General features: G+C 46.6%; 1 protein-coding gene and 1 non-coding gene across 2 annotated transcripts; both read left to right on the top strand.

Annotated features, from left to right (window-relative positions):
• Positions 1 to 45: 45 nt before the first annotated feature.
• utp20 (UTP20 small subunit processome component) lies at positions 46 to 26135 on the top strand. Its single transcript, XM_014207648.3, has 58 exons — positions 46 to 232; positions 534 to 614; positions 722 to 788; positions 930 to 1062; positions 1418 to 1606; positions 1756 to 1837; positions 1922 to 2059; positions 2209 to 2364; positions 2604 to 2759; positions 3059 to 3271; positions 3465 to 3870; positions 4013 to 4118; positions 4344 to 4494; positions 4601 to 4660; positions 4831 to 4998; positions 5139 to 5215; positions 5322 to 5401; positions 5498 to 5756; positions 5967 to 6131; positions 6248 to 6338; positions 8203 to 8288; positions 9005 to 9130; positions 9338 to 9504; positions 9879 to 10087; positions 10952 to 11175; positions 12013 to 12251; positions 12550 to 12694; positions 13144 to 13231; positions 13547 to 13690; positions 13869 to 13922; positions 14402 to 14554; positions 16354 to 16509; positions 16604 to 16744; positions 16986 to 17123; positions 17226 to 17365; positions 17460 to 17548; positions 17657 to 18033; positions 18149 to 18288; positions 18406 to 18562; positions 19095 to 19193; positions 19392 to 19559; positions 19700 to 19866; positions 19979 to 20123; positions 20350 to 20466; positions 20582 to 20752; positions 21356 to 21487; positions 21699 to 21809; positions 21980 to 22059; positions 22155 to 22224; positions 22450 to 22632; positions 22807 to 22938; positions 23075 to 23207; positions 23576 to 23778; positions 24062 to 24133; positions 24251 to 24544; positions 24678 to 24804; positions 25115 to 25260; positions 25799 to 26135. The coding sequence occupies exons 1-58, from the start codon at positions 182 to 184 to the stop codon at positions 25949 to 25951; spliced, it is 8505 nt and encodes a 2834-aa protein (XP_014063123.3). The 5' UTR covers positions 46 to 181; the 3' UTR covers positions 25952 to 26135.
• Positions 23290 to 23412, top strand: LOC123743892 (small nucleolar RNA ACA64). The gene has a single exon (XR_006770744.1). It is a non-coding gene; the product is annotated as a small nucleolar RNA ACA64 (small nucleolar RNA).
• Positions 26136 to 26176: the final 41 nt, after the last annotated feature.

Raw genomic sequence — 26176 nt, 5'->3', positions numbered from 1 at the left:
TGTCTTCTCACCACGTGGAAAAGCAAAACGTTCCCATGATGCTTCATCCAATATGGCTGCGCCCCGGCACCAGGCATGTGTGTAAACACAGTTAGTCTATACATTGTAGTTTTCATACAAATTTGAATCGTGGATTACATATCTTTTTTTAACATACATCAGAAAAATAGACCCGTCAAAAATGAAGATCAAATCCAAGTCGTCGTATCATAAATCTGAGAACACATTCAGGGTGAGTGTTGTTGGTAACTCGTGTAGCACAGTTGTTAGCATAGCTAGCGGCGACTGCTTAGCTATTGCATTGAAAATAACAAAATATAGCTATCTCTCATGCCTGGTTTTCATAATGTCTGAACAGTTTCAAATTAAACATGTTTTCCCATTGCTACGATTAATGAACCAACAAGCGTAGCTGCTTGGATATGTTAAATATCATATGTAGCCTAGCTAGCGAGTCATTTCAGTACTGTATCGCTTACTGTAACGTTAGTACACCACAGAAAGTAGCTAACTCACGATCGTTTGCTTTACAGTTTCTCACGTTTGCTGAAAGGCTTGCCAATGTCAATATCGATGTCATCCATCGCATTGACAGAACTGGGAGTTATGATGAGGTATGCGTTCTCTTGAGACTGCAGATCCCCTATTAAACTTGTTCAAAATGACGTTTTTGTCGTTGTTAATATCATTCCATGGCATGTAACACTGTTTTCCGTTGTAGGAGGTAGACACTTACTTTTCAGAAGGACTGACAAAATGGAGGGACCTGAATTTGACAGAGCATTTCAGTAAGTACATAACTCGTCACACCCAGGAGCTTCACTACTACTATCACATCTGGCCCAATACATGTCCTTGTCAAGCTTCCAAACATGTCCCCATGAGCAGAACCCAGTGACTAATCTGAAACCCATTCACCTGTTTCTCAGCCACCTTCCTGAGGGAGGTGTCCAACAAGAGCCAGTCCTTCAACCTTCTGGTGTTCCATCAGAGGTCTATAGTGGAGAGCCTGAAGACTCACCTTAGTACCAGGAACAGCCTTGCCTGCCAGCCTCTACTGGAGTACGTACCTGAGATTACTGTGTGTGTGTGTGTGTGTGTGTGTGTGTGTGTGTGTGTGTGTGTGTGTGTGTGTGTGTGTGTGTGTGTGTGTGTGTGTGTGTGTACACCTGAGATTACTGTGTGTGTATGTGTGTGTACCTGAGATTACTGTGTGAGGCTTAATGAGGAAGGTACAAACTATCAATAGGAATATGTTCTGTAGAATGTTCCTAAATTTGCCAATAAATAATCCATACAAGCGTCATATCATGTGGAAACAAATGTCATGTTTGTTCTTCATTGGCAAGCTTGTTGCTTGCAGTGTGTGTGTGTGTGTGTGCTGCAAATCACAACTTTTTCCTCCCTTATGCATCAGCCTGGTGGTCCAGCTGGCTAGGGACCTCCAGATGGATTTCTACCCCCACTTCCCTGACTTCTTTGTCCTCGTCACCTCTCTCCTGGAAACCCAGAACACCGAGATACTGGAGTGGGCCTTCACCTGCCTCTCCTACCTCTACAAGTACCTCTGGAGACTCATGGTCAAGGACATGACCAAGATGTACAGGTGAGACTGGGCCTTAGGCCTACCTGGCTGCAGTAGGAGTAGACAGACGGTGCTAGAAGCTCCGGCGTTATTGTTCTCATCGTCTCCTATCTATGTCATATTGGCATATATTACATCGGTGTTTAATTATCTCTCCTTCTCCCCTACAGCTTGTACAGTACACTGTTGGCACACAAGAAGGAACACATACGAAAGTTTGCGGCAGAGAGTTTTTCTTTTCTGATGAGAAAGGTGTGTTTTGGTCTTATTAACTAGGTGACATCCAGTGGCGATGAAATCAGATCTGATTGAATAAATTGTATTGATACCCGCCAGGTGCCAGATCTTGACGCCCTTCTCAACCACATGTTCCTGGACCTGGAGGAGCACCCTGGGAAGGCAGGAGGGGTGGGACAGCTGCTGTTTGAGATGTGTAAAGGAGTCCGCAACATGTTCCACTCCTGCGCTGGCACGGTGAGTTCATTAGGTTATACAGTAGGAAATAGGAGATTAGACTCTTTGCGAAAAAGGTTAACAAAGTGGAGTCTTATGCATGTATATTCAGTTGAAAGAGCTTTCATTCACAACCCTTTTCTGTTGTATCCTTCTTTCCTCTCCTCCAGGCCCTCCCACTAGCTCTGAGGAAGCTTGGACCAAGTGCTGACCAGGAAGTATCTCTACCCTGGGATGCTGTCAGAGATGCACTGGATCAAATGGCCCAGGCAGCAGCCAATCACGTAGAGAAAGAGCACTTCCTGGTTCTGTGGGAGTCTCTACAGGTTACGGAGCATTTTTACCTCACAACTGGTTCTGCATAGTGCCAATGTAAACTCTTTGTAGGTCTGTGTGGCTGAATGATGGGTTGTCTTGTCTGTCTCAAGGCCTGTGTGACAGATGGGTTGTTGTCATCTGTCTGTCGGACTGTTTGAGTGATACTGTTCATTATCCTGGTCCAGGGCTGTTTAACTGTGACTGAGGACGTGTCCCATGTCTAAATCATGTTTTTGTCTTTCTCTAGACGTGTGTGAGTGAGGCCCTACGGAACCTGAATAAGACAGATGTTGATGAGGAGGGTCAGGCCTCCGAGCACTTGGAGCGTCTGCTCTTCATCCTCCATACCCTGGTGGGACACCGCAATGGAGCCAAGATCACCAAGCCAGACGCTGTCTGTCAGGTAGGGCTCGCCATTTATCTGTGCGACATGAATAAGTAAAACTAAGAATAAGCATAGAGTTTGCTCTGTGTTCAGAGGCTGTGTGTATCTCTGTATGTATTTGACAGTCTCCATTTATACTGTATACATTTAAAAAGAAGGGAAAAAAACTACAACAATCGAATCAATAAAGAATCCTTTGTGTCCATTTCATTTTCAGATCACACTTTTGCCTGAACCCAGTTTGGTTTCAAATCTGACTGTTGGTATCATATGTATCGATTCCTCTGATGTTTTTGTCCTTCTCTGTGCCTCTGTAGACAGTTCATGAGTTGCTCCAGACCCCAGCCCTCCCAGGATCCTGCTGTAGACTCGTGCTCCAGATCATCTCCTCTCTACTGCTGGGGGAGAATGTCTCCCTGCCTAACACACTCACACTGGACACGGTCAAAAAGGTGTTCAGCAGTGGGGTGGACCAGGACCTGATACTGGAGTTCACTAAGGAGATGTTCACCATGAAAGGGTTTGAACAGGTACATCGACTAATCTCATCAATACACCAGGAAATGTCATCCTAGCTGACTCCGGTAGAGAAAGCTTCCTTCACAGGACATAGATAACGTAATCTCTCTCTCTCTCCTTTCTGCCACCCCCTACGTCTCTCTCTCTCTCTCTCCATCTCTCCTCACCCCTCCCTCTTCTCTCTCTCTCTCTCTCTCTCTCCAGTTCTTCCTGCCCAGCCTGCTACAGTACCTAGAGGGGTTTTTCTCCAGTCTAGACTCTGTGTCTCGTCACTCTGCCATGGAGGTGCTGGTCAGTCTCATCCTGGCTAAAGCCCCGCCCCCTACAGACGGCTCCATGGCCTTCGAGACCTACCCCCTGGTCTTCACCGGAAAGACTCCCGGTAAGGAGCCAGGTGATGGGACAGAGGTGTCAGTACCAGAGTTGATCCTCTCTCTGATCAGCCTACCGCAGGACCCGAACCAGACCATCACTGACCTGTCCCTGCCCTGGGCAGCCCTGGTCCTCCTGCCCCACCTCAGACCACTGGAAGCAGGGTGTGTCGTTCCCAGTCTGATAGCCCTCCTCAATCGCCTGCTACTGAACGTGGAGAGAGAAGAGCTGGGGAAAGGTATGGGCTGCCCTTGTTTGCTCTTATCTGATGTACAGATGAACGTTGTGTTCCATTCGATGCCAATTTGTTCTAGCTCCTAACCGTCCCTCCAGTAGTAACCCAGGAGCTGGGACAATAAAGATCTTTTCCTGTCCTCCAGGCGGTCTGTTTGTGGCCAGGCAGGCCCTCAGCTCCCTGCTCAGTCTGAATGGATCTGCTGAGGTTCTCTCCCTGGTGCCAGTGGAGCGGGTCAAGCCCATCATCCAGTAAGTACTAAAAGTAGAGAAATATCACCAGCTCTTAGAGAGTAGTTCCCATTTAGTGGGAATAACTGCTGTGACCAGAGATAAAGCTTTGGATTGGTACAGTAAGTCTGTGTGTGTGTTTGTTGGTGCCATTAATGTTTGGTTATATAATGTGGTAACTGGTTTTGTTCTCGTAATTGGTGCACTTTGACCCTGATCAACTTCCTGTGTTTGTGTGTGTCACAGGAAGTTCCCTACAGACATGTCGGCTCTGTTGCTAGGAGACCTCTACTACACCCGGCTGTCAGTCAACGGCTTCTCCGATCACCTATCCCACAGTGCACTGCTCGATCTGCACCAGATGCTGCACGTCAACCTATCCTCCAACAGCTCCAAAGTATGGAAGTAGATTTAATTATTTGTTTAGATTTAATTATTTTGGGTACTTTGTTAGTTGTGTTTAAACTGTGACCTAACCCTCTCCACCATGCTTCCTCCCTCAGATCCGCTTGCTGACACTGAGGATTCTGACCCACTTTGAGGCTGAGCTCAAACCGTCAGAGGTTGGTACAGAACAACCAAATGATAACTTGTAAATGGATAATTATGACTTTATTTGCTCGAGTTAATTGAATTCGTTCACGAGGCAGAAGATAATTGAGAGAACTTTCCATTTTGAGCCTAAATGGACAATAATAACACATTTGAACTCTGATTCTGTCTGTGTTCTCAGAGTGAGGAGAGTGTGGAGGTCCAGCCTGTGTTTGCAGTGTGTGTTCAGGCTGAGTTGGTCCCTGCCTCCGTGCAGGACTACAGAGAGAAGCTGCTGCACCTCAGGAAGCTCAGACATGACCTGGTAGAGAGATCACTACCCCGGGGGCCACAAGGGACCTTCCAACAGGTACCCAGAACATAAAACTTAGATTTGGAACCTAAAACGTAGATATGGGAACCTAGATTTCGAACAGACTTTGGACCTTTGATTAACGTTTGATTATCTTAGTGGATGATTAGGTTACGTTCTGCATCTTCCATTTGCAGGTGCCTCTACGCTATCTTATTTCCATGCTGTTCATCAACTTCAAACCCCTGTGGGACCCAGTCATTGAACTCATAGTGTAAGAACACACAACCACAATAAATCTAAAGGATTATACTCTATGACCTTTTAACCCCTCCAATAACGCAGTTCATCTCTTCCTCGTGTTGTGTCTCTCTCTCCAGGACCCATGCCAGAGGAATGGACAACAAAGACTTCTGGAAGGTCTACCATGAGCAGCTGGAGTTGGTGGCAGGTCTTGCTGGTGAGTGCGTGCTCATTGGTGATCTGTTTTTTTAACACGGTGATGAGCTGTTTGCGTCGATGTGTAAAACGATCAAGAAAATGTTCTGTCTAACAGAAAAGGAGCTGCGTGAAGGCGACGACGATGATGATGAAGATGGCGGCTCGGAGCTGCAAGGGGAGCCGGGCTGTGACGTCATCGAGAGCGGGGACGTGGGGGTGCTGTTCCTGCAGCGTCTGAAGATGACCTCTGACCCCAGCGAGAGGACAGACTTCACTAACTTCAGGGGCCTGCTGTGGAGGGCCATGGCTCTGGTCCCTGACCGCGTAGAACCACGCAGTAGGGAGCTCAGTCCACTCCTGCTACGATTCATCAGGTTCGTCCTACACTATACCCTACACACCACTAGATACTGCAGCCTTACACACTACACCGCCCTCCTACGGAGAGGAGCCTCAGGTCTTTTCATTTTGAGGAGGAGGCGGGTAGACAAGACGCAATAACTCTAGGAAAGGCTTTTTGAGAAAGAGCACCGTTGTCCACTGTCTTAACTGATCCTATGCCCCTCCCCTCTCATGATTGGCAGGAATGAGTTCTACCCAGCTGACCTGCTGGTGGCGCCTACTCAGGACCTGAGGAAGAGGAGCAGTCCTGCTGCCATGGAGGCTAGCATGACGGAAGAGGAGGACAGGGAGGAAGAGGAGAAGGCTAGACCAGAGAGGAAGATGCCACCAAAAAGAGCAGCAGCCAAGTAAGATTTTGGAAATAAAACATTTTATTTTTGTTTCACAATACATTTTCAGTGCTATTTTTTTTTTTTTTAAAGCAAATATAGCATTTTCTAAAGACTTTTAATTTCTTTCCCAGGCAACTCATCGCTCACCTGAAGGTGTTTGCCAAGTTCACCAACCCTCGCTCTCTGTACCTGGAGAATAGCCTCAATGACCTGTATACTCAGGTAAACTTACCTATCTCACCTATCATCATCAAATCTAATTGTATTTGTCACATGCGCCGAATACAACAGGTGTAGACATTACAGTGAAATGCTGACTTACAATCCCTTAACCAACAGTGCTTTAAGAAGTTTTAAGAAAAATAAGTGTTGAGTAAAAAAATAGAAAATGAAAGTAACAAATAATTTAACAGCAGCAGTTAAATAACAATAGCGAGGCTATAAACAGGGGGGACCGGTACAGAGTCAATGTGCGGGGGTACAGGTTAGTCGAGGTAATATGTACATGTAGGTAGAGTTAAAGTGACTATGCATAGATAATAAACAAAGAGTAGCAGCAGTGTAAAAGAGGGGTCTGGGTAGCCCTTTGATTAGCTGTTCAGGAATCTTATGGCTTGGGGGTAGAAGCCTTTTGGACCTAGACTTGGCGCTCCTATTCCGCTTGCTGTGTGGTAGCAGAGAGAACAGTCTACAGTCTGAAGTCTTTGACAATTTTTAGGGCCTTCCTCTGACACCGCCTGGTATAGATGTCCTGGATGGCAGGAAACTTGGCCCCAGTGATGTACTGGGCAGTACGCACTACCATCTGTAGTGCCTTGCGGTCGGAGGCCGAGCAGTTGTCATACCAGGCAGTGAGGCAACCAGTCAGGATGCTCTCGATGGTGCAGCTGTAGAACCTTTTGAGGATCAGAGGACCCATACCAAATCTTATTAGTTTCCTGAGGGGGAATTGGCTTTGTCGTGCCCTCTTCACAACTGTCTTGGTGTGTTTGGATCATGATAGTTTGTTGGTGATGTGGACTCCAAGGAACTTGACGCTCTCAACCTGCTCCACTACAGCCCCGTCGATTAGAATGGGGATGTGCTCGGTCCACATCATCTCCTTTGTCTTGATCACGTTGAGGGAGAGGTTGTTGTCCTGGCACCACACGGCCAGGTCTCTGACCTCCTCCCTATAAGCTGTCCCGTCGTTGTCGGTGATCAGGCCTACTACTGTTGTCATCTGCAAACTTGATGGTGTTGGAGTCGTGCCTGGCCATGCAGTCATGAGTGAACAGGGAGTACAGGAGGGGATTGAGCATGCACACCTGGGCGGCCCCCGTGTTGAGGTTCAGCGTGGCGGACGTGTTGTTACCTACCCTTACCACCTGGGGGCGGCCCGTCAGGAAGTCCAGGATCCAGTTGCAGAGGGAAGTGTTTAGTCCCAGGGTCCTTAGTTTAGTGATGAGCTCTGAGGGCACTATGGTGTTGAACGGTGAACTGTAGTCAATGAATAGCATTCTCACATAGGTGTTCCTTTTGTCCAGGTGTGAAAGGGCAGTGTGGAGTGCAATAGAGATGGTATCATCTGTGGATTTGTTGGTGTGGTATGCAAATTGGAGTGGGTCTAGGGTTTCTGGGATGATGGTGTTGCTGTTAGCCATGACCAGCCTTTCAAGGCACTTCATGGCTACAGATGTGAGTGCTACGGGTTGGTAGTCATTTAGCCAGGTTACCTTAGTGTTCTTGGGCACAGGGACTATGGTGGTCTGCTTAAAACATGTTGGTATTACAGACTCAGTCTGGGACAGGTTGAAAATGTCAGTGAAGACCCATGCCAGTTGGTCAGCGCATGCTGGGAGTACACGTCCCGGTAATGCGTCTGGCCCGGCGGCCTTGTGAATTTTGACCTGTTTAAAGGTCTTACGCACATCGGCTACTCGCATCAATTCACTCTCAGCTGTTCTCACTATATGCCTATTTACCCTGCGTCAACCGTGTACTCAGTTAAACGTACTTCTCTGACCCGTTATCAGCCTATCTACCTAAACAGTAGGTAGCCTCCGTCAGTGTACTGCTATAAGTGTGTGTCTGTGTGTCTGTCCAGTTGCTGTGCCACCAGGACCAGCAGATCCAGAGGGCAGCATTGGAATGTGTCCTGACCTACAAAGACCCAAACGTCCTCCCCTACAAGTAGGTTTGCTCTCTGGCTTGTTTCCAAACGACACTGTCGCTCAACATCTCGTCTTATCTCTTGTTTTAACATACCTTCAGTCCTTTTATACAGTGTGCCAGGCATAAAACGTACTTTCCAAAATCACCATTTAACTTTTTTTGTTTTATTCAGATGATCAGAGTAAGAGTAAGGGATACTGTAATAACTGTTATGGACTGCCGGTCTCTCAATGGGAGTCATTGTTACCAGTGCTGATCGAGATCAGAGACATCACTGACCCTCTCAGGTTCCACTGAGCAGGAATGTTAACCTCCACCCAGGACCACAGATCTGACAGGAGCTCCTCTATTCACTTCCCTTATTAAACTATCCATTTACTAACCATCTAACGGCACTGAAAACAGAATGATGGAAGGAAATCGGAGTTGTTCTGTTATTTCATTTCCCATAATGTACCACAGACCTGGTTCACAGAATCACCCTGGAGATCCTGTCAACAACATTGCTCTGGTGCCTCTTTGAAGCTGTACAGGCCGATAGGCTTAGAGTTGCTAATATATCTTGATTCAGTATCTGGTGGCAGGCCATTTGATACACTGTCTTTCTGTGTTTGATGTGATATAGTAATACAATGTCTTCATCTGATGTCTTTTTCTGTATCTGAAATGTCTTGAGCTTCTGGACCTAAAGTCCTGCGCTATTGAATGTCTTTGACGTGACTGTTTGTGTTCAGGGAGAATCTGGAGAGGCTGCTGGATGACAAACACTTCAAGGACGAGATCGTTCACTTCAACGTCTCAGAGGAGCAGGCCGTGGTGGACGCCTCACACAGGGCCCAGCTTATCCCGCTGCTTATGAGGTGTGTGTGTGTGCGGTTACTCTCGTTTGTTATTACTCGTGTGTGTGTGTGTGTGTGTGTGTGTGTGTGTGTGTGTGTGTGTGTGTGTGTGTGTGTGTGTGTGTGTGTGTCACATCTTCAAGTGAACTTAAACTTGTGGCCTATTTATGTGTCACCTTTACCACTCCAATATAACCCCCCCCCCCCCCCCCCCTCCAACCTCTGTAGGGTTCTGTTTGGGCGGATGCGCAGTAGGACTGGCAGTAAGTTCCAGGGCAAGTCTGGCGCTGTGCAGCGTTCCTCCATCGTGCTGAGGTTCCTGGCAGGATGCCAGTCTGAGGAGCTGGGCATGTTCATTGACCTCCTGCTGGAGCCCGTCTGCCACCACGGACAAGGTAGGTCGCCCTCCGCCATGTGATATACAACCTGTATGGGAGTGGAGTGTTTCTCGTCTTATTCCTCACTGAACGGCTCTGTTGCCCTCTGTCTCATTGGTCTATTCTGCCATTATATTGTAGCTTTAGCCTAGGTGTGTGTGTGTGTGTGTGTGTGTGTGTGTGTGTGTGTGTGTGTGTGTGTGTGTGTGTGTGTGTGTGTGTGTGTGTGTGTGTGTGTGTGTGTGTGTGTGTGTGTGTGTGTGTGTGTGTGTGTGTGTGTGTGTGTGTGTGTGTGTGTGTGTGTGTGTGTGTGTGGACCTGTGTTTTGTTTTAAATGTATGACATATGAACACTTAGAACTCTTCTTCTTTCTCTCCCCTCCCTCTCTCCAGGTCTGTGTCTAGCTGCAGTAGACAAGGCGATAGCCGAGACAGACTTCTCTGCCGTCCTTCCTCTGGGTCGGCAGCACAGCCTGCTGAACATAGTCAACACAGTCATCAGTAAACTGGGCCACCTCATCCACACACACCTGCCCAAGGTGCTGCAGATCCTACTGTGTGTCACCGCCTCTGTCTCCACCATCCTCAACCAGAGAGAACAGGTATATACCCAGCCGGAGTCTCATATAGGCTTAGTCTTGAGAAACCTACTGTATGTTCTGTGTTGGACCAGGGGAGGTATGTAACAAGAGGCTGCTGGATGAGTAGGAGTGCTGATTTACGATCAGTTTATCCTTTTTAGATCACAATTAATATGATTATATGGACAGGGGGCGACCTGATCCTAGATCGGCACTCCTACTCCGAGAAGCTTGATAGTAAGCTCCTGGGTTCTATGCATAGTAACTTTAACTCTACCTACATGTACATATTACCTCGACTAACCTGTGACCCCGCACATTGACTCTGTACCGGTACCCCCCCCCCCCCCCCGTATATAGCCTCGCTATTGTTATTTGACTGCTGCTCTCTAATTACTTGTTACTTTTTTCTTTTTACTTATCTATTTTTTACTTAACACTTATTTTTCTTTAAACAGCATTTTTGGTTAAGGGCTTGTAAGTAAGCATTTCACTGTAAGGTTGTATTCGGGCGCATGTGACAAATAAAATTTGATTTGATGTCTCTTGAGAAAAACGTTAAGTTTCAAGTCAGTAACTCTGGTCTTGGGCAGGAGCTGCAGTGTGGCCATTGTGGCAGTATGCCGCAGCTCGCCCTCTGAGACCGATACTAGGACAGGAGGCTCAGAGAAGCCTGCCCTGGCAGTTGCAGGTGTGAGCATGTATAAAGCATGTTGATGTTCATGTATGATACTGCACACAAACATCAGTTTTTAGGACAAGTCAGTAACTCCTTGAAGTTGTTTTGTCGCCTCTTGTTTTTTTTCTAGTCTTTGTAGCTGAAGGCTGAAAATAGATTAAGAGGTTTTGAAAACTCCTAAATGTATTTTTTCTCTCTCTGCCCAGTTAAAGGTGGGCTGTATCGCTCCTCTGAAGAACCTGAGGCGCCTGGGCGTCCTGAGGATCCAGGACTTCTTTGATGGCTTCGACTCGTACAGCTTCACTCCAGATGAGCTAGATGCCGTCTTCCAGGCTATCGTCTGGCCCCAGGTCTGCCGCCTGCCGACAGAGAGCCCCTACTCCCCCACACCCCTCCTCAAACTCATCCACGTCTGGAGCAAGAATGCCAGGTAAGCTTATTGTCGAGAGAATTTTGAATCCCAATGATAATAACTAACAATCAATAAGCTTTGACTAATCCCCGAGGTTTGTTAGACACTGGGTTAATAATAATTAGTCAAAGACTCAGCTTCTGCAAAAGGTTTGTTCAGTTTATTCAGAGAACGTTCTGAAGTCCATAATACAAAGACATTCATTTTATAACTCACTCCCTACTTACGCACATACCTCCACACAAACAGTAGATATCCTACGCACATACATACACACAAACAGTAGATATCCTACGCACATACATACACACGAACAGTAGGCGATTTGTATCCCTCGCCAGAGTTCTCACCACGGTTAATCACTACCCAGCGCTGTCCGTCCCATTTCCCCGAGGTTAGAGGAACCTTGAGAAGTACTCCCTGTCCTATCATAAGTTTCTCAGAGTTCTAGCCAGGTCGAGCCAAACACAGTCTTCATTGTTCTCGGTGTGCTCTTAGACACACACATACATTTCTCTTCCTCACAGGCCTCTACTAAACCTTATGGGACTTAAGTTTAGTACTTTAATTATTCATTATACATGCTACATAAACTAATAATCACTAATAGTCAAGTTTCAGGGTAGAATTATTTAATCATTACATTTAAACATATAAATCCCTTATCACTTATCAAACAGTCTTTGTGTTGAGACTTCAGCTACACTAAGTCCTTTCACAATGAGATCAGTAAATGAATGGGAGAATGTTTCTTGCAACAATCCAGTTTCCAGTGTGGAACTAGGAGGAATTTGCCATGACCCAGTGGTAGGTGACAGATTCAACCCGCCTGAAAGTGACCACCTTCTTTCTCAGGTACTTCCCCCTCCTGGCCAAGCAGCAGTCTGGTCACCCAGAGTGTGACGTCCTCCGCAACGTGTTCGCCCTGCTCTCCGCCAAGAATGTCTCCACCCAGACCGTTGCCATGGTGATGGACATCGCCGAGTCCTTGGTGACCACGAAGGACCTTCTGGTTACGGAGGGTGAGGAGGCGGAGCTGAGCGTCAACGGCAGTGTGTTCCCCCAGCCACCAGAGGGAGCCGACATCTCTTCAGGTGAGGCCTATGGACAACGAATAGAATACGCAAATGCAATGTTTACAGGGCCACTGCTAGAATATGCAAATGCTACTAATAAAAGTAAATACTAAACAGTATAACTATGGACCAGAGTTTTTCCTCGTTTGGTTACATGGGAAAACTATGGGCCCTAGTAGGTATAAGCAAATGCAAAATGGGTGGTATCCACAAAGTTTACCGTTTGTAAGAAAACAATTACTTGTAAATAATAGCAAATACAAAGCATGCACATTGATAAAAGTGCAGAAACGAATGGTTTGTTTGTGTTGTTCAGAGCATCTGACCCAGGGTGCCAGGCTGCTCCTGCCCTACATCTCCACCCTGCTACAGTACCTCAGTGGCATCATACGCAACTCTGACAGACTCAAGAAGAAGAGGTTTAGGTCCCAGGTGGCCAAGGAGCTCAACATCCTCTCAAAGTAAGTCCTTCGGGTCCTCACATCCTCCTGCGTCCTTTATGAAGCGTTGACTACTGTGCTGTGGTGACGTGCTGACTTTATGTGATCATTGTAGACCAGGGCTCTCCAACCCTTGGAGATCTACTGTACCGTCCTGTCGGCTTTCACTCCAACCCCAGTTGTTTACTAACCTGCCTCCGCTTATCAACCACCTAATTATTAGAATCAGATGTGCTAGATTATGTTTGGAGCGAAAAGCTACAGGACTGCAGCTCTCCAGGAACAGGGTTGGAGAGCCCTGTTGTAGACAGTCGAATATCTCCAATGCCAACTGATCATAGATGGCGTATTCTAGCCTCTGCTCTTTGTGATCTTATCACAGCTCTCCTTCTCAGGTTTAAGGTCGTTGTATGGCGATGACGATAGTTGTGGTTTCTATAGGCTAATGTAATGATCTCTCTCCTCTCCAGGCTCAGCAGGTTTGTGAGTGATAAGGACCAGAGCTCAGTGCTCATCAGCCTGCTGCTGCCATACCTCCAGAAGGCCCGCAACCCACAGGTACAACAACGTGTTACTCTTCTAGTGATATGTTATGTCTGTGTTGTGGTTATTTGTTTAGGCGTTCGTGCTGTATTGGATTATTCGAAGGTAACGTCATGCCAGGTCGCGTCATGTTAAGGTTGTGTTACGTTATACCATGGTATGTATTACATGAGCTCCCACTCATTATTGATCTGTCCTGTCATTTCCTTGCATTGTGGTAGGTTATATGTTATAATGTTACACTCATGAGTATTTGCCGTGTAGCTCAGTTGGTACAGCACAGCGCTTGCAACGCGCTGTAAATGTATTTCCCTTCCCTTGTTTTTTCAGGAGACCGAGATTGACATCCTGGCTACAGTCCAGAACCTGCTGAGACAGTGTTCTAATCCCGCCTCCTTCCTCAAGCCTATCAGTAGACTGTTCTCCATCCTCCACAACAAGCTGCCCAGACAGGCCCTCACCTCCGTCTTCCAGGTAGGACCCCAAGCCCCCGTAGCCTGACTCGACGTGTGTGTTCTGTTGCGCTCACTCATTTTCACATCTTTAGCTGCTGAAGCCGGGCCTTACATGCTTCCCACTACTCATATCTAGTGGTCCGTATGAATGTGATGTGAATAGCAGAATGTTTACCTGTGTTACTGTCTCCCAACAGACTCTGGGAGACCTGGATAGTGGCCTGAAGTACATCACAGATACAGCTGCTAAGGTAAGGCTCGAAAAAACCACACACACAGGAACAAACAACCCATGTTGATCACACACACAGGAACAAACAACCCATGTTGATCACACACACAGGAACAAACAACCCATGTTGATCACACACACAGGAACAAACAACCCATGTTGATCACACACACAGGAACAAACAACCCATGTTGATCACACACACAGGAACAAACAACCCATGTTGATCACACACACAGGAACAAACAACCCATGTTGATCACACACACAGGAACAAACAACCCATGTTGATCACACACACAGGAACAAACAACCCATGTTGATCACACACACAGGAACAAACAACCCATGTTGATCACACACACAGGAACAAACAACCCATGTTGATCACACACACAGGAACAAACAACCCATGTTGATCACACACACAGGAACAAACAACCCATGTTGATCACACACACAGCCATGTATGATCATCGCCCCTTTCTCTCCCTCCAGTTGAATGCGTTTGACAGTCGTCACCTGGACGAGGTGTACTTCGACGTGCGTCTCACAGCCTTCCAGGAGGCCACCAGGAGGATCAACGACATGGACACGCTGGATATGAACTTCATCTACACCATGATGCACAACTGTTTCGCCTCCTTCGAGGTGAGACCCAACACACGCACGACAAACCACACAGGAGAGATCAGACACTACAGATGGGGGTTACGCTACAGTCTGATCTTTTGACTATTGCGTCGGCTTTGGTAGTAATTTGGAACGCTCCCGTCTTATTTCAGATGTCCTATTCGCTTTATGAATCAATAAATGTTTCTGTATGTAACTTTTGACGAAACATTTGTGGCGTGTATTGCTTAAAACCTCTTACATCTAGACGTTCCGCTAGCGGAACACCGCTCCAATATCCAATGATAGAGCGTGGCGCGAAATACAAACTCCTCGAAAAACCGAAAACTTCCATTTTTCAAACATATGACTATTTTACACCATTTTAAAGACAAGACTCTCCTTTATCTAACCACACTGTCCGGTTTCAAAAAGGCTTTACAACGAAAGCAAAACATTAGATTATGTCAGGAGAGTACCCAGCCAGAAATAATCAGACACCCATTTTTCAAGCTAGCATATAATGTCACAAAAACCAAAACCACAGCTAAATGCAGCACTAACCTTTGAAGATCTTCATCAGATGACACTCCTAGGACATTATGTTATACAATACATGCATGTTTTGTTCAATCAAGTACATATTTATATCAAAAACCAGATTTTTACATTAGCACGTGACGTTCAGAACTAGCATTCCCACCGAACACTTCCGGTGAATTTACTAAATTACTCACGATAAACGTTCACAAAAAACATAACAATTATTTTAAGAATTATAGATACAGAACTCCTTTATGCAATCGCGGTGTCCGATTTTAAAATAGCTTTTCGGTGAAAGCACATTTTGCAATATTCTGAGTAGATAGCACAGGCTAGCTATTTTGACACCCACCAAGTTTGGTACTCACCAAACTCAGATTTACTATAAGAAAAATTGGATTACCTTTGCTGTTCTTCGTCAGAATGCACTCCCAGGACTTCTACTTCAACAACAAATGTTGGTTTGGTTCCAAATAATCCATAGTTATATCCAAATAGCGGCGTTTTGTTCGTGCGTTCAAGACACTATCCGAAGGGCAACGAAGGGTGACGCGCGGACGCGTATCGTGACAAAAAATTTCCAAATATTCCATTACCGTACTTCGAAGCATGTCAAACGCTGTTTAAAATCAATTTTTATGCGATTTTTCTCGTAAAATAGCGATAATATTCCGACCGGGAGTCGTTGTTTTCGTTCAAAGACTGAAAATGTAAAATGGCCTCTTCACGTGCACGCGTGCGCCCGTTTCATTGTTCTCAGATCGACCACTATCCAAATGCGCTACTGTTTTTCAGCCAGAGACTGCAGAGTCATCATTCAACGTTCTGGTGCCTTCTGAGAGCCTATGGGAGCCTTAGAAAGTGTCACATTACAGCAGAGATCCTCTGTTTTGGATAGAGATGACAAAGAAGGCCAAGAAATGGTTAGAGAGGGTACTTCCTGTACAGAATCTTCTCAGGTTTTGGCCTGCCATTTGAGTTCTGTTATACTCACAGACACCATTCAAACAGTTTTAGAAACTTTGGAGTGTTTTCTATCCAAAGCTACTAATTATATGCATATTGTAGTTTCTGGGCAGGAGTAATAACCAGATTAAATCGGGTACGTTTTTTATCCGGCCATGAAAATACTGCCCCCTATCCATAACAAGTTAACACGTGTCCATGCATGTCTGTGGTTTTTGCTCTTAATGTATTGGACGAGTTGTGGAAATAATTGAATCTTTAAAGGATTAATAACAGTAATGTAATTCGTCCATTCATTACATTCAACCTTCTTCCTTCCTGTGTTGTAGATTGGAGACATGTCCCTGGTAGACAACGCCACCTTGTGTTTGTCTGCTGTCCTTACACGTCTAGCTGCAGTGGGTCGTGGAGACAGGGACTACAAGGAGATAGTACAGCACACCATACTGGACGCAGTCAGGAAAGGCCTGAGGAGCAAGACGGAGGTTAGTGCACACACACACACACACACACACACACACACACACACACACACACTAAAGTGAACTTGGTTCCAGTGTGTGTCTCCTGTGTTCTCAGAGTGTGCAGCATGATTACACCACAGTGCTGGCGTGTCTGGTGAAGACCTTCCCCACCCATAGAGACTTCAGAGATCTGGTGCAGCTCACCGACTACAACGACCCCGAGTCTGACTTCTTTGAGCACATGAAGCACATCCAGGTAAGACTTCAGTCACTGTTCCAGTATTCACACCGGCGTACTACGTGGAACGAAGCAACGTGTTGGGCGTGCGTTCTAAGTGGTACGCTAGTATAGATATCGGAACGTAAGGAGTTGTGCCGGGAAAATGCACCGTTTAGTCTGGCACGGGGCAACTTGGATTGTAGCCGTACGGCCGACGCTCTTCAAACGAGTCAGGACGCGTGGTGTTCAGCCCAGTGCTTCCTGTTTTGTCTCTCAGATCCACCGTAGAGGTCGCGCTCTGAGGAAGTTAGCCAAGCAGCTGACGGAGGGTACGGTTGTGTTGTCATCCCGTTCCCTCCAGAACTACATCATGCCCTACGCCATGACCGCCCTCTTCGACGAGAAGATGCTCAAGGTCAGTTACACAACACACTGAATAATGTTATCCTTCTTTCTGGTGTGTGAGTGACTGGCTGTGTGTGTGTGTGTAACCTGTGTGTTTCTCTCTGTCCTGCAGAATGAGGGTATGACGGCAGCCTCAGTAGAGGTGATAGGAGCAGTGTGTAGGAGACTGACCTGGTCTAAATACCTCTACTACCTTAAACACTTTGTTCACGTACTGCAAACTGGACAGGCTGAACAGAAACTGGCTGTCAGGTAGGTGCTATGTGTGTGTCTGTGTGTATCGGAGGGTGATATATATGTTTGTTTTCCAGTAGTACTGTTGTCTCACACCTGTGTCCATCCACAGTCTGTTGGTGACTGTTCTGGAAGCGTTCCACTTTGACCATGACACTCTGGAGAGAGAAATGGAGGCAGCTAAGACCAGGGCCAAAGAGGGTGAGGGAACAGGCTGGACATCGGTGACCAAGAGGTCCCAATGAAGTAGAATATGATTTCCATCCCAAGCGTGTGATGTATTGATCGGCGTTGCCTCTTTCTGTTTAGTTGTGAGCACCGTCGTTGATGAAGAAGGTGATGAGGATGAGGTGGCAGCTGTCGAATCAGAAGAGAGTGACACTGAGGAAGCCATGGAAACTGAAACCGACACGAAAACAGCCACCGTAGAAACGGCCAAGGTTGTTGCTATGGAAACGGACGTCGCAGAGACCGCTGAGGGTGTTGCTATGGAAACGAACGCCACAGAATCTACAGCGGGGCCTAAAGCTGTTCCGGTGAAGAAGCCGACCCCCTCCACTAGAGCCCCTGCGGCTCCCAGTGGGTTACCCCAGAACAAAGCGGAGCTGGAGGCCCTGATCACCTCTATCCATGCCACTGTTCAAAATGCTGTCCTGCCCAGGCTACACAAGTGTCTGACCGCCAAGGTACACACACGCTCAAACACACACCAGTTGTACTCGCTGTCGGGGATCTTTTGGAATGTGTCACCAACCCGTGTTTAGTATTGTCGCAGAGTGATGACATCGTGTGTGTGTGTAGGTGAAGCGAGATGATGAGTGCAAGGCGGTGAAGTCTAAGGATGTGAAGGAGGAGGAGGTGGCCAGAGTTCCTATAGCCTTCGCCATGGTCAAACTGATGCAGACACTACCCACGACTGTCATGGACGTCAACCTGCCCGGGTATGTACACCCAGTTAATGTAAACATTGTGGTACGCCCTGTAAATGTGGCTCTGTCGGTGTGTGTCCGTGTCTGGGAGTGTGCGCAGTATATAATAAACAGTGTGTGTGTTGACAGCATCCTGATGAAGATGTGTGTGCTGCTGAGGAATCGTTTCCAGGAGATCAGAGACGTGGCTCGTAACACCCTGATTAAGATCATCGAGACTCTGGGGGTCAAATACCTGCAGTACCTACTGAAGGAGATGAAGTCCATTCTGGTTAAGGGCTACCAGGTGAACACTACAGCTGAATAGGTTCCTCTGTCTTTTCATACAGATGGACCAACACCCTCGCCTCAGACCTTGGGTACGAGGCCCAGGCTTGCGTCCCAAATGGCCTCTGATCAAAAGTAGGGCACTACAAAGGGAATACGGTGCTATGTGGGAGGCTACTCCAAGACCACTGTTACAGTGCCTAGTGAAAGTCTATAAAGGGGATAGCTTTACTTTTCAGTGGGACAATTACACACATTTTTATGCCAAAGACACACCAGAATGGCTTTCCTGTAGGTGTTGAGTGGTCCAGTCTCAAGTTCTAACTTAAATTTGCTTGGAAGTCAGAGAAAAGGTCATTGCTGTTCATAAATGATTTCCAACCAAATTTACTGAGCAAGTTTGACAAAAACAATTGATATATTTTTTAGACTACCGACTATGTTTTTGAGACTGAGACTCCATCTCTGTCTGTGTGAATGTATTCAATCATTAAGTGATTTATTCTAAATGATATGACTTTGTTTTGACCCACTGGCTCTCTCTCGCTCAGGTCCATGTGTTGACGTTCACAGTGTACCAACTCCTGTCTCACCTCGCCCCTATACTGAGGCCTGGAGACTTGGACCACTGCATGGGCCTGCTAATCGATGTAACTATTCTGACCTATTCATGTCTATTTTCCTGTGGTTTTCTATGATTATGCTGGTTCTTGTGTGTGTGTGTGTGTGTGTGTGTGGTGTGTGTGTGTGTGTGTGTCACTGTGCATAATCCATTTTGATACACAACCTTGCCAGCTCTCCTTTCACACGTTTCATACATCCACCATTGTTCCACTCCTCTCCTGTAGATCTTCAACAACGAGCTGTTTGGTGCAGTGGCTGAGGAGAAGGAGGTGAAGGGGATCGTCTCTAAGCTGATGGAGGCTCGCCACAGTAAGAGTATGGACTCCTATGAGTTCCTGGGCCAGTACTCTGGCAAGGACAGAGTCATACAACTCATACTGCCGATGAAAGATGTAAGTATGACTTAGACGTGTCTGAAATTCCTCAGACAGCAGGGACAACAACAGATTACTGTGTGTATGTGACTTTATTTATCTCTCTCTCTCCTTCTGTCTGAATCTCTCTGTCTCTCGCTCTCTCCATCTGTCTCTAGATCCTGGAGAACACAGCCAATCTGAAGACAGCCCGTCGTGCCCATGCGGTGTTGAAGAGGATAGTGTCAGGTCTACTGGTGAACCAGGCCATGGACCATCAGGCTATACTACTGCTCAGCCACGGCCTGGTCTCAGAGAGTCTGCCCCTCGTCACCAAGCGGAACAAGTATGTACACACTCACACTGCATGCACGCTCCCTTTTCCTTGCTCTGTCTCTCACTCACTCACGGAGTCTCACGCAAATATTTGACGTCGTGTCTTTATTGTTTGTGTGTAGGGACAAAAAGCCCCAGGCGCCCCCGGACCCTCGCCTGCCCCCTCCCAGCTGTCTCCTCTTGCCCCCCACGCCAAAGAGAGGGGGACTTAAAGCCCCCGTCAGCAGCCGCACCAACATGCACATCCTAGTGGACACTGGACTCCGGGTAAACCAACCTAGCTAACCTCCCTAAAACCTTCAGAAACTTTCTCACAGGCTTTCACACAGGTTGACTAGAAGATGAAATAGTGTTTTGCGGCAGGCAGGCATTAAGATAAACAACGACCAGTCCCGTGAATAGATAGTAACCAATGGCTCAATAGTGGTTTGCTGTTCATTCATCTGTGGTCAGTTGAATGTTGGTTGACTGTTGTCGCTCTTTCTCTGTCCAGCTGCTCCATATGAGTCTGAAGAAATCCAAGGTCAACTCCTCTGAGGCCTCTGCTCTTGAGATGCTGGATCCCTTCTTTGCTCTGCTACTAGACTGTCTCAACTCCATGCACGTCAAGGTCAGTAGTGTGTGTGTGTGTGTGTGTGTGTGTGTGTGTGTGTGTGTGTGTGTGTGGGTGTGTGGGTGTGTGGGTGTGTCTGTATCTGAGTGTATATCTCTCTCCGTGCCTCCAGGTGATAACAGAGGCTCTCTTAGCGTTTACGTTCCTGTTACGGTTCCCCCTGCCAGCTGTAGAGCAGAATGCAGGCCAGCTCACTAAGCAGCTGTTCGTCCTGCTCAAAGACTACTCCAAGGCTGGCGCTGCCCGTGGAGAGAACTTCCAACTTGTCCAGAACTGCTTCAAGGTAGCACAAGTGTTTTTCTATCCTGGAAATGTTTGAATGAATACATTTTACTATAGTATCAATTATAAACGGGGCCATTCGAGCCCTGGATTCTGATTGACTGAAAGCCGTGGTATATGAGACATTGTAAACTGGGTGGTTCAATCCATGAATGCTGATTGGCTGACAGCCGGGGTATATCAGACCATATACCACGGGTATAACAAAACGTATTTTTACTGCTCTAATTACGTTGGTAACCAGTTTATAATACCACGGCTAAGGGCTGTGTCCAGGCACTCCGGGTTGCGAGGTGCGGAAGAACAGCCCTTAGCCGTGGTATATTGGCCATATACCACACCTCCTCGGGCCTTATTGGTTAAATAAGGCACCTCGGGGTTTGTGATATATGGCAAATATTCCACAGCTAAGTATGTTGGCCATATACCACAACCCCTCAGGCCTTATTGCTTAAATATACCACAGGTATGACGACTTGTTTAATGTTCTAATTATGTTGGTAACCAGTTTATAATAGCAATGAGGCTTTAATGTTTTAATGATTTGAAATGACAGAAATGTGGCTATATCAAACAATTGAATGATCCTTCTTTTCGCTGTCAGTCCATCACCATCCTAGTAAAGAACACGAAGACACACAAGATAACTGAGACGCAGCTGCAAGTGCTGCTGGGATACGCCGAGGAGGACATTTACGACCAATCGCGTCAGGCGACAGCCTTCGGCCTGCTAAAGGTAGCTAACGCCCTCCCTCTCCACCTGTCCAAATCCAGGAGAGAGATGGCGTTGGGAGACCATACTTTATTGCTACAGCTAATACATCAGACCCCAGCATTTTTTACACCTTTATTTAACCAGGCATATAGATGTATTTGCATTCAAAGTGTATAATGAAATTCTTAATCTGTCATCCTCTGTACTGTATCTCCTCTATCTCCCCCTACAGGCCATCCTGTCCAGGAAGCTGGTAGTACCAGAGATGGAGGAGCTGATGAAGAAAGTGGCCAAGCTGTCTGTTACCGGGCAGAACGGCATGATCAGGGTCCAGTGTAGACATGTACGGTTTTGTTTCTTTTTATATTCATTTTTAAACCTGTATTTTACCGTTTGTATTGTATTATTGAAGGTGCCTTGTTAAAACAGTGGTTTAACTGTGCTTAATTAAGGCAACACATTTTTGTATTTTTCGATTGTTATTTGAGTTTTTTCTGTTATTTTCACCTGTAGATTTACCAGAAGTATATCCTGGATTATCCTCTGGGGAAGAAACTGAGATCACATCTGGACTTCATCGTGGCCCAGCTCAGGTAGGATATATTTGTGTTTAAAGGGATTCGTTATTTTAGATGCAAGTCGTTTGTTTGTGACTTTTGATACTAAAATCTCTCTCTCTCTGTGTTAGTTATGAGTTTAACACAGGAAGAGAGGCTGCCCTGGAGATGATGGCCTATATCTTCCAGACCTTTCCTCAGGTATCCACAACAATCCTCCTGACACACACATCCCATAATTACCTGAGTTAGATTTGCAGTAACTCTGGTCGCTTTCTATACCCACTGCTCCTGGTAGAAGTTGCCTATAGAAGCAGATCCCACATCCTAACCATTAGAGGGAATAAACTCAAAACTGACCTTAGATCAGTCTTTTGGCACAACCTAATTCTACTCCTGTGTGTAACTGATTCGTCTCTGTCCTAGAACCTGCTGCTGCAGCACAGTGGGTTGTTCTTCGTCCCTCTGGCTCTGGCCATGGTGAACGATGACTCGGCTCGCTGTAAGAAGATGGCCGCTGTGGCCATCAAATCGCTGCTGAGTCAACTGGACCAGCAACACCAGAACACCCTGTTCACCCTGGTCAACACTTGGCTGTCTGGAGACAAGGTATGGACATGGACGCACACACACACACGCATTAGTCTTGTCTTTCTCTACAGGTCTAATAAAGCAATGTAAATGTCTGATGAAGTGCAAATAAAGGAAAGGAGAGCAATCCACTTCAGACTATTGAGATGCACCCCATGTCCTCCTGCTGTAACCTCTGACCCCGACCCCCAGGTGTCTCTGCGTCGTCTGGGGGCCCAGGTGTGTGGGCTGTTTGTGGAGGTAGAGGGGGTTCAGTTTGGCCGCCGTTTAGATGCCCTGCTGCCCCTCATCGAGAAAGAGATCCACCCCGACAACTTTGAAGACGTGAGTCGAACATGAACTGTTTTATATAAACTATGTGAACAGTTACACTTTCAGAAGCATTACCTAAGCACGACGCGGGTATTCGTATTTTATTGACTACTTTCTAACAGCTGCTCTACATCTGTGTGTGTGTCAGATTGAGGAGGAGCAAGATGAGAAGGCAGCAGACAGACTGCTGTTCAGCTACCTGACCCTGGTCACCAAACTCACCAAGGACTGTAGCCTACTGGAGCTCAGCAAGCCTCAAGACACGCTCACTAACATCCTGGGTAAGACACTACTACCTCTAGCCTGGTCCCACATCTGTTTGTGCGGTCTTGCCGTTTCCTATGGTCGTAGATCAAACATCACGTATCTATCAGATGGGCCCGGTCTGTTGTCTGGGGTGAGATGAATAAGCCTACAGTACTGTGGTATGTTAAGCTTATTGCCTGCTCTGTATAGCAGTGTGGTTAAACCCATGTGCCTACACGTTTACACCTGAAATGTCTCTCTTGTTCTATGGGCTGATGATAAAGTCTAGAACCTATAGATCTACATCAATTCATCGATCATTGAATGTAATATTTTACACTCTAAGCTGCTGACTTCCCCTTTGTGTAACGGAGCAATGCGTCGTCGTCCCCCCCTCCACCAGGTCATGTTGAGACCCACCTGCGCTACCCTCACTGTTGGGTGTGGCTGACCGCCTCTCAACTGTTTGGTCAGCTGTTTGCTGCCCACCGGCCAGACCAGCTGGTTGCCCGCTGGAGAGAGGAGACCACAGAGAAGGGCAGTGCCAACACCAGCACACCAGAACCTGTGGCGACCACGTTCCTTACCACCAACCTAGACAAGAAGGTGAGACGAGTCTGAACATCACTTAACCAAAGACACAGACCGATGACTTGACCTGCTTAGAGTGACCACGGTCAAACGCGTCATCAAGATGGGCTACTCAGTGAATGAGGCGGAAACAGGGAGAACAACTTTCTAGAATGGCATGCAACTTTTTGGGGGGTTTGAATAACAATGAGATAATTGAATGCGTTGTATTGTAAACGAGGGTTTGACTCGAGTGATGTTTAGCAATACTGATTTATGTGTCTTTTACCTGGCTTTCCCCACTCCTTCCCTCCACCAGATGAGAGAGTTGGTCCTGTCTTTCTGTCACCAGCTCCAGTCGAAGTACCTGGACACGTCAACAGGAGAACAGGTAAGGACGACGATATTACACCGATGATGTTATAAACAGACTATTTAAGTCTGAGGTGTCACACGTCAGGCAGTAGTTCGATTGACAGGTTTGATCGCCTCGTCTGCCGTTCCCCAGGTGATCAAGAACCTGCTGTTCGTCGCCAAGGTGATCTACCTGATCTCACCTGAGTCTGAAATCACACCTGCCCGGGAAGTAGAGGAGGAGGGAGGGGAGGAGGAAGAGATGGAGAACGGAGGAGAGAGGGAGAACGATGACGAAGGAGAGAAAGCTGATGAAGAAAAAGAGGAAGAGAAGCAGGAAGAGGAGGATGAGAAGGATGATCGTCCTCCATCCTTACTGTGGATGATGAAGAAGCTGTCTCTAATGGCTAAGAGGGAAGCTGCAGACACGCCCAAGATACCCCTCAAGGTACACACCAACACCCCAATACGTGGTCCTTTTATATATTTTCCCAACACCACTGCTTATTTACTGATGGTGGGTTGACGAATATCTGCAATAAATGTTCATATTGTTATTTGTCCTTTCTCTCCCCCCATAGAGAACATGTGTGTTTAAGTTCCTGGGAGCTATAGCTGTGGACCTGGGTAAAGACAGGCTGGGTCCTTACCTCACCACCATCATCGCCCCTCTCTACAGAGAACTGGACAGCACCTATGCAGACCAAGGTAGCATCCTGTAATACTGTCCTCATCATTTAATAACCACCACGAGGATCAAGCTAACACAACACTGTCATCTTCCTCTCACCACTTCTCAAATTCATCATCCTAATCAGAACTAGCCTCTCTCTGGCCTTTCAGTTTTCTCTCTGTTCTGTGTGCTCATTGTGGCTGCCGTGTTGTCTGACTGCTCTCTCTTGTTATTCTGTGTCAACTCAACTCTGTGTCGTTCTCTTCCGACTGGTCCCTCTGTAGGTGTTGGTCACAGAGAAGCATAAAGTTAGTGCTCTATTTAATTAGACGTTTTGCTCCCCAGACCCTACCCTGAAAAACCTGTCCCAGGAGCTGATAGAGCTGTTGAAGAAGCAGGTGGGGCTGCAGACCTTCTCCCTGGCCTTCTCAGCCGTTCAGAAGGATGCCTCACAGAGGAGGGCCAACCGCAAGAAACACAAGGCTATGCAGGTGTGTACTCCTACGGCAGGGGTTCTCAAACTTTTTGTGCTCGGGGACCCCTTTTTTGACAGCAAATTCATCAGAAGCCCCCTCATAATCAGAACACAACTCGAGTGAGATAAAAATAGCATACATTCACTGCCAAAGTCTCAGGCCATGGGAAATAACATTAAAGGCCCGCCTCTTGGCACAGAGAGACAATTTAGCAGTTTTCAACCTCGTTACCTGCAATTCTACAGATTGTGTCATGTGGCAGAGACTTTAATACAAAAGGTATTGTTGAAAAATATAACATAGGTGGATACCAATATCCCTGTTACCCACAGTTAAGAACATAAATTGTAGATTATTACACCCTGAACTTATTCCTCAGATCCTTGGCTAAAATTAATTGAATCTGTTAATATTTATTTACATGTTTTGTTTTAAATATATTTTGACAACCTGCCATCTTTGAGATAGTGATATAATACATCAGACACTGTTTATCACAATGGCAGGGTAATGTTGGATACCAAGCATCTCACCTTTTACCCTTCTCTCTCAGGCGGTGGCTAACCCCGACATCGCAGCCAGGAAGAAGCTGAAGAAACACAAGAACAAGATCGAGGCCAAGAAGAGGAAGATCGAGTTCCTGAGGCCTGGCTACAAAGCCAAGAGACAGAGGAACTCACTCAAGGACTTGGCTATGGTGAAATGATGTTATTATATAGCAAGGATGGATGAGACGACCAGGCAATCATGTCCTGCTTAATGCAGGAGCAAGCCACCTCTGTATGAATTCTCAGTCAAGGATTTGAGAATGGGTTTATATATATGTTTGTGCAGTTAATTGTAACTTTTTCATTAAAAATAAGTGCTACAATCTTGTTATTGGAAAAGTATCAGTGGTCCTGTTGGATATTGCTTATCTTGGGTGGGATGA

Source organism: Salmo salar, chromosome 07 (assembly GCF_965601325.2).
Source record: "Salmo salar chromosome 07, fSalSal1, whole genome shotgun sequence".
Classification (NCBI taxonomy): domain Eukaryota; kingdom Metazoa; phylum Chordata; class Actinopteri; order Salmoniformes; family Salmonidae; genus Salmo; species Salmo salar.
The sequence above is the reverse complement of the archived record's forward strand: the minus strand, read 5'-3'. Positions and strand labels throughout refer to the sequence as shown.

Excerpts from the sequence above, each read along its gene's own strand:
- utp20 (XM_014207648.3), top strand. The coding sequence starts at position 182 with ATGAAGATCAAATCCAAGTCGTCGTATCATAAATCTGAGAACACATTC. Across the intron at positions 2,365-2,603 it reads TTCTGTGGGAGTCTCTACAG|ACGTGTGTGAGTGAGGCCCT; the intron begins GTTACGGAGCAT and ends GTCTTTCTCTAG. Across the intron at positions 10,088-10,951 it reads TCCTCAACCAGAGAGAACAG|TTAAAGGTGGGCTGTATCGC; the intron begins GTATATACCCAG and ends CTCTCTGCCCAG.